Consider the following 16443-nt stretch of genomic DNA (forward strand, 5'->3'; position numbering starts at 1 on the left):
AGAAACATCCCCCACTAGCATGGTGGGCTTAAAGAAAGGGCTTCAGGTGATTGTTAGGCTGGTGAACTCCGCTTAGAGCCAGGGCACTGAAAACTTTTCAGGGTCTCATCAGATTCAGAACTTGGCAAGTTTCTAAGTACCTAACACTATATAAGTTCCATAACGTCTCACCCCTCACTGACTGGAGCTGGCTGGGGAGTCGGACCCATTATAGAAGTCATAGTGAGAAGGCTCAATTTCTTAATACAAATCAGTGTGAAGTTGGTGCATGACTCAGGCAGGCAGTGGCCCCAGGAAGGGGAGTTTGCACAGAACCCTGATTCCCCTTACCTTCCACACCAGCTTAAGCTTCGCTGGTAAAGAGCCTGTCTTCCCAGTCAAGAGCATGAGAGCAGCTCCTGCAGGCGGGATGGGGCTTGGTGGGCAGGTTAGAGTTCTGTGTAGGACAAGGCCAGATGAAGGCTACGTGATCGGTTTCTTCTGTTGCTTTTTATCTGGTTCTGTCTCAACCTTCTCCAAGTTCCTTCCCTTTTATTGAAGGAGTAAGGTGTTTGTGCCTGATTTGACTGTCCCTGAGGATACAAGATGTGGGACCAGCGGGGGTGGGGGCGTGGCAAATGGTGACCCCATATCGTGACTGTCCCCAGCTCCTTAGGGCCATCAAGGACCTCTAAAGCCTTTACCTGCACCCCAGCGGTAGGCAAGCAACTCTGTCGCTTGCTGTAGACTGGGAAAATGAAGCTCCCTATTACACAATGCCAGAACAATTATAGTCTAATTACATAATACTTTCGCCTGCAATTCCGCCCCCAGCTGCAGCTAAATATGTGACATTACTAGCATTTTGCAAGGACAATCTGTAGTGCAAGGATGATTGTTGAATGTTGAAGGTAGATACTTCTGTCCAGGTCTTCATGTATGGTAACCATATTAACCAAGAAAAAGAAAAGATCGTGTGATCAAACAAAAACTATCTAATTTTAAAATTCCATTATATAGAATAACTTTTAAAGATAGAAGAAGTAAATCTTATTTCTGTGTGCGTTTGATGAATTACTTTGTTGAACAGAAGAATTCATGAAATGGGGAAAGCCTAGGGAAATGTGGGTTAAATGATGACCATTTATCTCTTCTAATATTCTTATGCTTCTGTATTATGAAAAGAACTATGTTATCCAAAATCCGATAAGATTTAGCTACTTATTGGGGTTTAAACTGATCAGTTTATACTAATGCAATATCAGCTATTGTGTCGTCATTAGTCAGTCTGATATCTGTTACCCAGGGCTTACACCCAAATCACCGTGTTTATTTTACTCCAAACCGTAAGAAGGCAGTAGTCCTCAATTTTAGAAAGAATCAGTTTCTGATGGGGAAAACTTTATATTCATTGGAACGCTACATCTCTCAGAGTTAAGAAATGTTTACAGTTTACAGAGTGCTTATCAAGTGGACACTGCATGACAGCCATTGTGTCACAGAAGGAGAAGCCCAACTGTGAAGGCTTAGAGTGAGGGGCCCCTACTGTATTGTCGCCCAGGAACGGTGCTGACCAGCACCAAGTCCGTGAGCCCCTCCTGCCTCGACTCCTCCTGCTTATGCCTCCCAGCAGGCTTCCACTGGAATGTGGATTTGTGTTCAGAATCTTCTCTCTACAAGCCACCACCTTGCCCAGTTCTACCCTTGTTCCAGGCACCCTCAGTGTGTGTATGTGTGTGTGTGTGTGTGTGTGTGTGTGTGTGTGTGTGTTTTATTTGAGTAGATTCTAGAATACCTTTGGAAAGGACACAGGAGATCCTATAATCCAACCACCCCAGCCACAGATGACAGAGGAAAACACCGAGAGCCAGGGAGATTTGACACGATCACAGCTACCATGTTGGTCCTCACGCTGGAGTAGAATCCAGGTGTCCTGTTTTTCAGCTGATACACATTGCACCCCACCAGACCACTGTGCCTTTGTAGACTTTATACCCAGACTCCTGTAATACTTGCCTTTCCTTCTGGACCTTCCAGGGTCCTTAAGAAGGTGGGGGAAATGGTTACATCGTTTGCACTTCAGGGGTTTCCATACCAAAGTTACCTTTCCTTACGCTGCTTTTTCCAATTTTCCAACTTCTCAACCTGAAGGATACGTTTGAGGACCAGAGTTACAAGGTTCCCAAGAACAGAAAATTAATAAAGCTAGGGTTCTTCTGCATGAAGAGTATTAATAATTAATACAAGCAATTAAATTCCCAAACGCTAGGAACATGATTCAATTTGATTACCTCATTTTGTTGCAGGTTTATTTAAATAGAACCATGAACCAAATTGGTTTAAAGCCTAGATCTAAACATTGCAGTCCCGTAATGTTAGTCACTGGGGGAAAATAGTCTGCCGGTCCCACCAATATCCTTTCACTTCAGCTGTTGATGAGAATTTGCTTTGTCCCATTGGGCATTATATTTATTGAAGATTTTATGCTTTGTGGATAATCATACAATGACCGTTTAATAGATAAATTTTGGAGATCGGAGCAATAATCTTGTATAAAGGCAGCCTTTTGAGTTCACAAAAACAAGAATATTCTGAAGTATCCGTTTACATACTTAGTTGAGACACACAGGTACTTTAAGAAAATACTTGGGCAAAAGAGGAATTTATCATTTGATAAAATGTGTTAGAGCTTTAATTATCCAGCTCTCAAAGTTAAGGAATTAGCCCACAGAGAGTATGCTTTTGCACGTCTAACTTCTGGAGGACAGGGAACACTTTCCTGTGATGCCAGGATCTGCACCAGGTGCCTGGGAAATAATTCTGGCAAGACTAGCTCTCACTTGCCTCTTAATGAGAAGCAATGCAGCAATGGCTATGGTAACAATTTTAAAGTTTCCTTTTATTCTTTTTTTTTATTTTAAAGGATCACGTATACAAATGCAGAGATGCCAGTAGGGTAATTTAAATTAGGTAGCTTGGAGCAATTTAAATAAGAAAACATCAGGAATCTCAGTTAAGTTAGGTTTATGTTCTCCTCTGCTCACTCACATCATAATTACTTACTTTACTTACCTTCCAACACTGGTCCCTTAATCTCTGAAACTATAGGAACACTGTCCTTCATCCGGCTAAAATCTTTCACTTCCCCATGCAGGTTATCTTGCTGTTATTGGTCTGATATTTCAAACATAATTATGAGACAAGATAGGTCATTATTCACTTTTTACCAACAGTCTTTGAAAGCCTTAGAAACAAAGAAACGTTACTCTGGGATCTTACTAATAATAACAAATACCTTATGTTGAATTCTTAAGCACTTTGAGAAATGCCTCACGTAAACTATCTCTTTTGATTCACATAGCAACCTGCAAAATGTGTGTTATTTTCCTCATTTTGATAGATGAGGTAACTGAGGGCCAGCGAAGATAAAAAGTTGTCCAAGGTCCCATAACTGGCAAAATATGGAAGCAGATTTTACCCAGTTTGTTCTGCCCTGTCCCTTGGAAATAGTTCAAACCAGGATGGCAAAGTTAGATGCCGTTATGAGTGGAAAAAACAAATTACCTTTGAAGAGTTTGTTTTGTAAGAAGAAACATCATTTCAGTAAATCAACATCTTTTTTGTAACGTGTAGGAAAGCCTTCACTGGGATTCTTTAAACAGCCAGTACAAATAACAAGGCTCTAGGAACTAGGTATATACCTCCTGTTAGAAAGTAAATTACATACTATATCTGGAGTTCTATAGATTTGGAAGACAGTTACAATTCTATCCAAGAAACTGAGAAATTGAAATGATTTCAAATATTCCAGATATACAGCGAAGGTCACCAAGAAAAGTGCCCACCTGCTCAGCTATACAGTTATCTAGACAGGGGGATTCCTGCCTGCCATATTTGCCTTTCATCGTGCCATTGGGTGTGGTTAAAAGCAAAGTACTATAAAGACTTGTTTATCGGCGATCATGAGAGAAAGGGGAAAAATGTTTGTGTGTATTGCAAAAGGCTAGAATACCTTAGATCCAATCTGGGCTTAAGTAGGTTTTCTTAACTGATAGGGACTTGACTTCTCCATGACCACAGTGTGAATGGAACAGAATGACATCACTGGCCTAGAACACAGGGGACCTAGAAGACTGCCCCGGCACCTTTGTTCCTTTGTGTCCATATTAAGGTTTCATTCAGTGGATGTGTATGTAGTTCTTATCATGATCCATGAAGATTTTGTTGGTTACAGTTCTTGTCTTTGTATCGTATGTATGGAAATATATGCTGTTTATTCATTTAGTTGGAAAAGCTAGGTGATTTTTTTTTTCTTTTCTCAAAGCAATATCAGAAGGTACGTGGTTTTAATGACTCTGAGGAACTGTTGACTTTGATAAATTAACAGATGAAACACTCGTGGTTTTATAGCAGAACTAACATCAATCTTTTGCAACTTTCAGGGCCTGTAATTCAGTGTTTACAGCATTAGACCACTGTCACGAAGCCATAGAAATCACAAGCGATGACCATGTGATTCAGGTATGGAGACAATTTTTATATTTAGATGCCAAAATAGAACCTTTCAAGTTCGAGCCACTCTTTTTCAAGTACTTTCCCCATACTTCTCAAATTTCAGCACGTTTTCTTTGGAGAAAGGAACATCAAAGCATGCAAAGAAAACTGATAATCTTGTAAGCTAAAAATTAGCTATTCAATAAGAGTAAAAAATTATTCAGATCGGAGAATGTGATTTCTTTGATAGGTGGGGTAAATTCTTTGGACCATCTGTGATGATAGCATTTATACAGAAGTATGTCAGAATTGTAGACTAAATGCTTCTAAATGCCTAGGGGAACAAAATATTTTCAAGAATCCTCATTTATTTGCCTATAGTTGGCATTCTAATTATAAAGCACTCTTATATATAATACTAAAGCCGTCTTTCTAAGGAAATGTTCATAGTAGACAAAACTTTGTTGAAATAGTCTTCTTGTTATATTTTTTGGAAAGAAAGGCATTGATACTTAAAAAAAAATGCTCTGAAATGTAGACTTTGCACAGACGGGTCCTGGCCTGCCTACAGTTGGTTTGCATAGTGACACTGAGTGTGAGGGGTACTTGCTATCATCAGTAGAGACCAGCAGTGCTCAACACAGCGGCGCCATGACAGACAGAGCCCCACCTTTGCTCTCCTGCAACACCCCACACTGCACACACAGACACACCCTACTCTCATACGGGACCCTTAACATCAGTATCCCAATATACCTCGCCCCTGTCGTCTGCACGCTCACAAGGTTATCTCGTTTCCATTCAGCAAGCCCATGAAAGAGACATAAATGCCCCGTGGTACAGATGGGGAGGCTGAGGCCCATCAAGGTCAAGGAACTTACCCAAGGAAAGGCCCGCTAATCAGTATTGGAACCAAAATCTGTAGCCATGGCTTTCCCACTCCAAAGCCTTCCTACCTGTTTGTCCGTATTTATAGAACTTGTTTTTTCTGGCTGCTCCTTGAAATGGATTTGACATCTTCCTCATACTGCTCCCGATTGCTGGCCCACCTGGACCGCAGAGAAGCCAGATATGTTTCCGGTACAGACCAAGCACACATCCCACATCGCCCCCACCTATATCCAGACTTGAACCATCAATTCTCTTCATGGAACACATTTGCTTTGCGCCTCCCTCTTGTACAGTGGGCATCCGGGTGCTGGTCTCAGTAATGGAAGGGGCTCCCTTTTCTCTACTCACCTTCTCCACGTGTAATCTAACAGATGCTGCCTTTCACAGGAAACAGAGTCCGTCATTCTACAATGAGCAACTGGTGGTTAGGAACCCTGTATCTCGGGGAGAGGGAAACAGGGAAGCTGTCACATACTATTGATCACCTCCCCGCCTGCACCATGAACAGGAGCAGATGGGCTGAGGATGGTGGGCGCTGCACTGAAAGGGAAACTATACTGACTGTAGTTTTTCTCTGGGGGAACGCTTTCGGCCCCTTTAAAAACCTACCAGCTATCTGAATATGTTATAAAACCAGAGCAAGGAGGAAAAAGTTAAATAGAGGATGTTATATGTAAAGGGGAAATTTAAATGACCTTTGTGCTGTAGATTTCGCACTGAGTCATCGTGGATGGGCTATTCCAACACGTTCCTCCGTGTCCCAGCAAGCGTTCCTCCAGGGCATGCAGCGTCCCTGCACTGACCTGTAACTACTTACTTCCTGTTCATAGTATGTCAACCCAGCCTTCGAAAGGATGATGGGCTACCACAAGGGTGAACTCCTGGGGAAAGAACTCGCCGAGCTGCCCAAAAGCGACAAGAACCGGGCAGACCTCCTGGACACCATCAACACGTGCATCAAGAAAGGCAAGGTGGGTGAGACACACAAAACAAATCTTCAAGTCCAGTACATTCTCCTTTTTTGTGAGTTTCTGGGTCAGGTCTTTCAGAGTGGCTTCTTCAACACTATTATGTAATACTTAAATGCAAAATCTTTTATGTTTGCAAAATGAGTTAATTTTTTTGTGAATTTTGGATATTAAATGAATCTGGTACTTATCATGACATAGAACCTGGTGATTTTTTATAAGGAAATTTCCTCCTTGGCATGCATATATCCCACCTGTTGTTGCTAGAATATCATTCCTTTTTCTGAGCAGAGTTCTACTTCATAGAGCTGTTATGTGTTGTTGGCTTTTTTTTTTTTTTAGCTTATCCAGTGTTTGGAGGACTAGAAGTATTTCATATCAATATTTATACAGAGGCCCAGTTTTCAGTCTTCCTTTTTGTGTTCTCTTTACTCATCACAGTTCAGTAGAAATGGACTGCTTGTGTCTCCCCTACACATCAGCTTGTCAGTGGCCACCCCCTTTGCTGCAGTAGGACTCTTCCCTGAGCAACCCCACCCCCCGCACTCCACAGGAGCATGGCTCCTGTACCTGGAACTACCTCTGCATTTTCTTTTAGGCATTCAGTGTGTTCTCATATATTCTTTCTTTCTTTCATCTTGCTTTGTCTGATGTGAAGTAGTTAGATAAGTATTATATTTATTTAATGGAGGGCCAGTTTGCAGGAATAAAATAAGTTTGGATTATATATGTTGGCCAAAGTTAATTTTAAAATGTGGGGCAATGAGACTTATAAGGAAACAGAAGGTTGTCAAGTACTGTAAAAAATAGCCAAAAGAATACTGCCACACATCTGGTGACCCCAGTCTGCATACCAGTTAGCCACCTGGTGTGTGAGAGGACAGGAAAAGGCTCAGGTTCTGGTTTAAGCACCCCCTCTCAGCCACTGTGGAGGTGCCGTAGGCTCCCCCTTGAGGACACCAGGCTCTTCATCTAGCCAGTCCCCCAGGGTCCAGAGACAGCAGGAATCTTCACACTTCCCTTTGCCTCTTCTGGAAATTACCAGGAGCCAGACTAACCCTCAGAACTCTTGGCTGGAGGCCCCATAGTATAGTAGAAAGATGACGGGCTCCTAGGTGAGTGAAGAGGTACGAATTTATAACCACATCCTCCGCTTCTTAATGTGGGCAAATAAGTTAGAATCTCTAAGCCTCAGTTTACCCATCTGTAAATTTAGTATGATAATATCAAGCTCTCAGGTTGTTGTGAAGGTTTTGAGAAAGACCTCAGAAGAATTCCTTGACCTGGTGCCACGACACCCATGGGACTGAAAGCAGGAACTCCACACATTGGTCGAGTATCCTGAGACTGCGAAGGGGCAGCCTGGGGATGGACCTACTGGTCTTGTGGTCTTCGTGCATTGTGACCTTGAGCCCTACGTAGTGAGCGTTAGCGGGTGTAACAATCAAGTGGTGTTTTGTGGAATGTAACAAAAGCATGTGGGAACTTCTATACACAATAGCTAAGACATGGAAACAACCGAAATGCCCATCGGTAGATGACTGGATTAAGAAACTGTGGCACATTTATACAATGGAGTATTACGCAGCCATAAAGAAGAAAGAAATCTTACCATTTGCAACAACATGGATGGACCTAGAGAACATTATGTTAAGTGAAATAAGTCAGACAGAGAAAGACAAATACCATGTGATCTCACTTATATGCAGAAAAGACCTCACTTATATAAAGAAAAGAATAAGTGAATGAACTAATCAGAAACAGTTTTGGAGACAAAGAGGAAAAACTGAGGGTTGCTAGATGGGCGGGAGGGTGGGGGTAAGGGGGAAGGTGAGGGGATTAGAAAACAATCAGTAACCACAAGATGGCCACGGGGTTTGAAAATTAATCTGGGGAACGTAATTTAGTGGTTACCAGAGGGTGAGGGGGTTGGGGGGTGGAAGATGAGCGTAAGGGGGATCAAATATATGGTGATGGAAGGAGAACTGACTCTGGGTGGTGAACACACAATGTAATTTATAGATGATGTGATACAGAATTGTACACCTGAAATCTATGTAATTTTACTAACAATTGTCACCCCAATAAATTAAAAAATAAATAAAAAATAAAATAAATTAAAAAAAAAAAAGCATGTGGGAACTTGATTGCTGAACTTGATAAGACGCACTGTAGGAGCAGACCTCAGATGTCACAGAAGGATTTTAACAGGTCTCTTTGTCCATGTAGGAGTGGCAGGGGATTTACTATGCCAGACGGAAATCCGGGGACAGCATCCAACAGCATGTGAAGATCACCCCAGTGATTGGCCAAGGAGGGTAAGAGCAAATTCTTGAACTCTCTTAGTTGAAGGGCCCATGTGAGCATTGGATGTGCATATTGAAATACCAGTGTAAGCATTAGACCCACAACTAAAGTAGCATTGGGTTGTACTTTATAGTATATAACAAGGACACATCCATGTAGCCAGCAACAACCCCCGCATGTTACTTTCCTTCCCACTCTCTTCTCCTGAGTATGGGCTTTATGAAGCATCACCCCAACTGCCCACCTCCACCTGACTGTCTGTGGTTCCATTTTCCCCACTGCTCTCTGAAGGAGCTCAATTTCTAGGCCTTCCCCCTTCATCACAACAACAAAGCAACTGGGAGCCGACCTTTTCTCCTTGAGGTATCAGCTCGGGGCTGGCTCTGTCCAGGCCAGCTTGGCGCTCGCTCCACAAGGGGGAGAGAGCCCTGGACGTCATGGTTATGGAGAGAAAGGTGTTTCTGATCGAAAGCAGAGGTGATCTGATTCCATTTAATCTTGGATTACCAGAGAAGCCTCGTCATTTGTGGAGAGATAAGGCAAACATGTAATCCCTTTTCCTTCTCCCAGTTATGTTTTGTGGGAAGGTTTATGAAGCCAAATAGTACATTACTGAGGAGCCTTTGTAAACCACCCTGAAGGTCAACACCAGCTTCATAGTACAGGTTTATAAGGGATGCACGCTGTTGTGTGAAGTTTTGGAAAAGGAAAATGTGGCAGTTATCATGGCAATAGCCGGAAGAGGAGAGTCCTGCCTGTGATTCTCATGACTACCCAGGTTCCTTGCAAATTGTTGCGTGGTCAGAAAATGAGACATTCCATCAAGTCAGCAAAGTGTCTGTAGGTTGTTTCTCCTCCAATTTTACTTATTTTGATTAGTTTTGAAATTGTTCCCCCTCGGTGCAGAGACCACCGTCTTGTATTTCCTACCATTGTGCTTCAGTCTGGGTGCTGGGGGTGGGGAGGCACTGGCAGGTCCTGACCGAGGGTTACGAGCCCAGAGAGACACCTCCCAGACCCTTCCCTGAGTGCAGGGGCCTCAGTGTGGCCATTCCCATCTGTGGTTAGTGCTCAGAGGCCACAATGGCTGGCCTGCTGTTATCATCCTTAGACCATCCATCTTCTCAGAAAATTTACACTAAGAGTCACTTTGTGTGTGTGACCAGAATTATTAGGTAACCAAGGCAGAGGAGACACGCTATTGCTGGGTAATGTCTCGGAATGAATTTTTCTGATCTTTCAGATTTTACAGATAAGAGAGAGACGTTCTTGTGTCTAGACACAGTGTTATGCCCCCCGCCCACCCCCCGCACCCTCCATCCAGTTGCAGGCAGTGAGCTACCAGAGGAAATTCTTATTAAAAATAGGGAAATTTTACTTCTTCCTGTTCGGTGAAGCTCATTACAGGATAAGCAGAATTTTCTATGCTCTCCTCAGCATCCTCCAGAGAACACTGAACCAAAGAGAGAAAGACAGAGCCAAAGAGAGACAAAAAACAGGGAGGAGACTCATTGCTATACAATCTAACATAGGCCTCTGGAATTCCTGGCTTCCCTCTCAGTAGAAAAATCTACCTTGAGCTGAATTTTGTGCAGAGCTGAGGCACCTATAGTCTTTTCCTGGTCTCCTTTGTGGTAATGAGCAAGACCGCAGGGTGTTGTGGGATTCTGGCCATGAATTTAAAGTAAGAGGCTTTTTTTCTGCCATCTGAAAAATGCAATCATTATGATGACCATACTGTAAAATAATGCGGAATGTTAAATATAAAAATAGCAGCTATGAAATTTGGTCATTGTCCAGATGAGTCTTTTGCTTTTTATATAAGCTATAAAATTATAAGCATCAGCAGAATTAAAGCCAATTTTGTCTGGAGTAGTATTTCATCCTATCACTGAAAGATACTGAGGAGCAAAGCTTCAAGAGACGGTAAAAAATGAAATGCCCACCACACAGTGTTTCTGAGCTGGCTGTGAGCAAAAGGGAAGCCCGGTTTCGGAAGGCGCATGTGGGCTGTGTGTGAAAATGCATTTTCTGTAGCTTGGGTTTTATCGGAATTTTAAATCCGCCCTAGCACAGACCCTGGAATTCTGCTGGAAGAAGTTTCCGTTGATGTTTTCATTTGCTAATTTGTTGAATCATCTCATATCTGACTCACTAATAACTGATTATTTATGTTATTAGGAAAATTAGGCATTTTGTCTCCCTCAAGAAACTGTGTTGTGCCGCTGACAATAATAAACAGGTACGGTATTCAGGTATTCAGTTTGCTTCGTTTGCTTTGTCTGCTTGACCACGCGTTACATTCTCACCACTGTTCTCGGCTTGTCTTTCTCCATGTCTTATTGTTGTTGCCAATTAAGAAGGTTTATAACAAAATTAGGCTCCTTTGACAAAGAAAAAAAAATTCCCCTGCCAGCCTGTGCTACTGTCTTAGTAAAGCATATCAGATATGATTTAGCTTGTGGCTGTGCAACTCGAAACTAATATATTTTATGGAAGCATAAAATTCTTCCTCCAAATAAAAAATGTTCTGTTTTTCTATCTTAATTTCTCAAGCAAACAAAAAGTATATATGCATTTGAACATTTCACTCCTACAGATTTGTATCAAAAGCAAGACTCATTCCAAATTAGTACTGTGATTTTTTTTATCATTACATCATGTAGAACAATAATTTGAGCGTTGTCTTCTGAAGTAACAGAATTTTAATAAGTTGCTATATTTAAGAAGCTTTTTAGAGAGTTTTATCATAGAGAGCAACATTGGTGTCAGTATTCTTTTTGATTTATACTTTTAATACTGGATTATGTGTATTTGCACTTCCTGCTTTAAAGTTTGTTGATTTAAAAGTACTGAACAAACATAATTACCAATTACCTATTTTTGAAAACATACAAAATACGGCTTTTGACTTAGATGAGGATTTTAAAAGAAGGGACAATATCTCTAAAAGATATGAAGAGCTTTGAGTCATAATCCGTTTTAGTGGAACATGTCAGAGACTTGTCAAGTGTGGGATCAGTAGGTGAAGCCTCACCAAACAAAGAAATGAACTGGGAGACGACAGGACCCAAAGATGCCTGGGCTTCTTGAGAAGGCGGCTTCCGAAGTGGGAGTGTGACAGTGCAGTGAGCCATGCAGTGAGCGGTGTTAAGTGAGGACTTACTGTATGTGTACATAGACATAGTTGGTGTCTCAGTCCATTGAAGGTGTCTGTGGATGTTGGAATATGTTGCAAAATGATCACCTCGTTAACATTCATCATCACACATAGGTTCAAATTTTTTTCTTGTGATGAGAACTTTGTAGATCTACTCTCTTAGCAATTGTGAAATATACAATACAGTATTGTTAACTATAGTCACCATGCTCTGCATTATATCCCCACAACTTCTTTATTTGATAACTGGAAGTGTGTACCTTTTGATAGCCTTCACCCATTTCACCCACCCGCCACCTCTGCAAATGACCAATCTGTTCTCTGTGTCTGTGAGTTTGGTTTTTTTGGTGTGTGTGGTTTTTTTGTTTGTTTCGTTTTTAAGATTACACATATAAGTTATATAGTATTTGTCTTTCTCTGTCAGATTCATTTCACTTAGGGTAATGGCTTCAGTGTCCATCCATGTTGTAGCAAATGGCAAGACTTCCTTTTTTCTTAACAGCGGAATAATATTTGATTATATAGCAGGTCATCAAATAATGTTGCTTTGTTCAGTGTTGTTTCATTATAATGTTGATGAGATACAGTAGGAACTTAACCCTGTTTGTATCAATTAGACTGTGGTAAAATTGGTTTTGTTGTACGTTGTTTCGCTTAAAGTCCAGAACCTATCAACCATGTTAAGTGAGGACTTACTGTGTGTGTGCATATAGGTGTGTGTCCACACACACACATACACACATGCCACATTTTCTTTATCCATTCTAACGTTGATGGACACTTAGGTTATTTCCATGTCTATGCTATTGTAAATAATGCTGCAATGTACAGGGGTGGATATATCTTTTCTAGTTGGTGTTTTTATTGCCTTGGATAAATACCCAGAAGTGGAATTTCTGGATCATATGGTAGTTCTATTTTTAACTTTTTGAGGAATCTCCATGTTGTTTTTCATAGTGGCTGCACCAATTTACATTGCCACCAACAGTGCATGAGAGTTCCTTTTTCTCCACATCCTCGCCAATACTCGTTATTTCTTGTCTTTTGATAGCAGCCATTCTAAGAGGTATGAGTTGATAACTCATGTGGTTTTCATTTTCTTTTCCCTGTTGATTAGTGATGTGGAGCACCTTTTCGCATACCTGTTGGCCATTTGAATGCCTTCCTTGGAAAAATGTCTAATAATTTTGATCACTGATTGGGAATCCGCATATGTGGGGGCCTAAGTTAATTTATACTCAAATTTTTTACTATGCAAGTGGTGCCACCCTTAACCCCTACGTTGTTCAGGTGTCAACTTTATTCAAATTCTCTGCCCATTGTTTAATCAGATTGTTTGATTTTTGCTATTGTGTTATATAAGTTTATATATTTTGGATATTAACCCCTTACCACATACATGATTTGCAAATACATTTTCCCATTTGGTAGGTTGTCTTTTCATTTTGTTGATGGTTTCCTCTGCTGTGCAGAAGCTTTTTAGTTTGATGTAGTCCCTCCCACTTGTTTATTTTTGCTTTCATTGCCTTTGCTTTGGGTGTCACACCAAAAAAAATCATCAGTAAGACCAATGTCATGGTGCTTCTTTCCTATGTTTTCTTCTAGGAGTTTTATGGTTTCAGGTCTTAAGTTCAAGTGCTTAATCCATTTTGAGTTGATTTTTATGTATGGTGTAAGATAGTGGTTTAGTTTCATTCTTTTGTATATGGCTGTCCAGTTTTCCCAATATCATTTACTGAAGAGACTGTTTTTCCCCATTATATATTCTTGGCTCCTTTGTCATAAATTAATTGACCATATATGAGGTGTGACCAAACAATACAGTGCATGTTTAGATAAAAATATTTATTACAGTAAAAGACACATTGCCATTAATCTCCTTCAAAATACTCCCCCCTCGCTTCGAACACATTTATCCCATTGCTCTTGCCACTTTCTGAAGCAGTTCTGGAAGTCCTCTTTCATGAGTGTCTTTGTTGTGCTGTCATGACTGCCTTGATGTCCTCAGTCATTTTGACTTTGGGGAAGAGCCAGAAGTCGCATGGTGCCAGAGCCGGTGAATAAGGTGGATGAGGACACACCATAATGTTTTGTTTGACAGAAATTGACATATACCAGAAGCAATGTGTGACACGGAGCATTGTCACGATGGAGGATGATTTATGGCACACTTCACAACACACTGTCTCTCAACCATAGCTCACACCTGACAGACTGCACTGAACAAGTTGAAACTTGTCACACACTGTTAATAAGGTTCGATGCGCCGCTTCCCATAGATTGAAGATCCCTGCCTTTCCGATGGATGGCACTTGGCAGCAGCATTCACCATATCTTTTTGATCACAACGGAAAGGCTCCGTGTCACACATCACTTCTGATATGGCAATTTCACTCAGATAAAAACATTATGGTGTGTCCTCATCCACCTTATTCAGCAAATCTGGCACTGTGCAACTTCTGTCTCTTCCCCAAAGTAAAAATGACCATGAAAGATAAACGTTTTGAATCAATTCAGGACATCGAGGCAGCCACGACAGCACAACTAAAGACACTCATGAAAGAGGACTTCAGAACTACTTCAGAAAGTGGCAAGAGTGATGGTATAAGTGTGTCTGAAGTGAGCGGTAGTATCTTGAGGGGAATTAATGGCAATGTGTCTTTTACTGTAATAAATTTTTTTTTATTTAAACATCCCCCATATTGTTTGATAACACCTCCTATACATGGTTTATTTCTGGGCTCTCTATTCGTTCCATTGATCTCTGTGTCTGTTTTATGCCATTACTATATTGTTTTGATTCTATAGCTTTGTAATATAGATTGAAATCAGCAAGTGTAATGCCTCCAGCTTTGGTCTTCTTTTTCAAGATTCATTTGGCAAAATATCCTAGAATAGCCAAAGCAATCCTGTCCTTGTTCATAAGATTTAGTTCAACATAAAATGCCGCCTTCAGCACAGAATTTTATCAGGAATCAGGAAATTTTCACTTAATACCATAAAGCCACACAGAGAGGCAAGTCCTTGGAGACCTCTGGGAAAGGAAGGGAATTGACTTTTATAGGAAAACAATTCTCTCAACAGCAAGTTTAGACATCCCAGGAGGAAGAATGAGATTATGTGGGAGGTGACACGGGCAGAGGGAGAGGCAGAGGAAATCCTGATGGCTTTTTAGAGACAAACACTTTTCCCAAGCAGCACAAACCAACGTGTATGGTCTGTGAAGCCGTAATACAAAATGCAGGCCCACTTGGGCTCATTCACGCTTGTGCCAGAAATGAGCCAAGCACAGTTCGTGTCCAAAAAAGCACAACCTTCCTTCACCAACCGAGCCTTACTCCTCCTCCTTCTTCTTTTTATCACTTAATGAATGGGACCCCCAATCTCCCTGTAACCAGTCTCCCTGCAATTCCATGTACCCAAATTCTACCAGGACTTCATGGCCCAGCCCAAGAAACATCAAGTCCCTTTTTCTTCCTCAAGCCCCCAAAGTACCTTCTTTGCTGTGTATTACCCCCACCATATCATGGCTATTTGCGTGCCCAACTGCTCTCTCCTCTCCAGTGGGGTCACTGGGATGTGCTTGTCTTTACGTGCCCATGCTGTCTGGCACATAGTAGGCCCTCAGGCTGTTGGTTAGCTTAAATGGAATCGAATGTCTAGGTTCTGGCCTCTTGTCACCTGTAAACTCTTCCTGCTTCACAGGGAAAGCAAGCTAGCCCTCAGCACAGGACTTAGAGGTGCAGAATCAAGGGACCACCTCTTTTCTGAGGCTCTAAATAGAAACGTCTTTACTGCTGTTCTGAGAATAGTGGAAGCGCAGAGCTCAGATACCCTGAGCCATTGACGTCACGTAATAGTGCTACATGGGCCTAAAGAGACATTTAGATTTTGCAATAACAAAGAATTTTTATATCTTTGGCTAGCCACAGTGTTTTTCCTCCTCATCGAAGGAGTCTGAAGTGAATGGTGATGGGTTCGTGACGGGAAGGGCTCCCCAGAGGGTGGGAGCAGCCTGTTTGCAGGCGGTTCCAGTGGCGCTGCTTTCTGGGGTTTAGCCCTGACGTCAGAATTTGTCCGTGGGTTTGCATTTTAATAAGGAATGAAATTGTAAGCCAGGCTGCTGTCTCTGGTGGAACTTGTCTTCAGAAAAGATCGCTTTTCCTATGCGAACCCTGTAGCTCTTTGCCAAGAGGCTGGAAATACTCAGTGAGGTTTGTCTGCTGTAAACATCATCTCCCCCTTCACCACACACACACTTTATCCCTAAATGTGTATTCAACACCTGTTCTGTGTTGCCACCAGGGACACAAAGTCTCTGCCCCAGAAGCCATGGAGGCCACAGACAGATAAACAGGGTACATTTCTAGAGCACAGTATGAGTAGGTGCAAATCAAGCCCCAGAGAAGCACAAAACACAGGGCCCACAGAGACTGGCTACGGTTTTTTTAGGTGTCATCTAGGACAAGGGGCAACAATCTACAACCTATAGGCCAAATGTGGCCTGTTTTGTAAGTAAAGTTTGATTGAAATACAGCCACACTCCTTTGTCATGTAGTGGTGTAGCTATGTAACTACAGTTACAGAGGAGACCACATGGCTGGCAACGGCTAAAATATTTACTGCCTGGCCCTTTCCAGAAAA

General features: G+C 41.7%; 1 protein-coding gene across 3 annotated transcripts in view; it reads left to right on the plus strand.

Annotated features, from left to right (window-relative positions):
* Window positions 1-16443, plus strand: part of PDE8B (phosphodiesterase 8B) — a 205302-nt gene that overhangs the window by 123619 nt on the left and 65240 nt on the right. For all 3 annotated transcript variants that reach the window (XM_033110238.1, XM_033110239.1, XM_033110240.1), the window contains 4 exons: window positions 4422-4500; window positions 6195-6335; window positions 8562-8650; window positions 10821-10881. In XM_033110238.1, coding sequence (XP_032966129.1) covers window positions 4422-4500; window positions 6195-6335; window positions 8562-8650; window positions 10821-10881 — 370 coding nt within the window. The remainder of the gene's footprint in view (window positions 1-4421; window positions 4501-6194; window positions 6336-8561; window positions 8651-10820; window positions 10882-16443) is intronic.

The sequence above is a fragment of the Rhinolophus ferrumequinum genome, chromosome 7 (genome assembly GCF_004115265.2).
Source record: "Rhinolophus ferrumequinum isolate MPI-CBG mRhiFer1 chromosome 7, mRhiFer1_v1.p, whole genome shotgun sequence".
NCBI lineage: Eukaryota > Metazoa > Chordata > Mammalia > Chiroptera > Rhinolophidae > Rhinolophus > Rhinolophus ferrumequinum.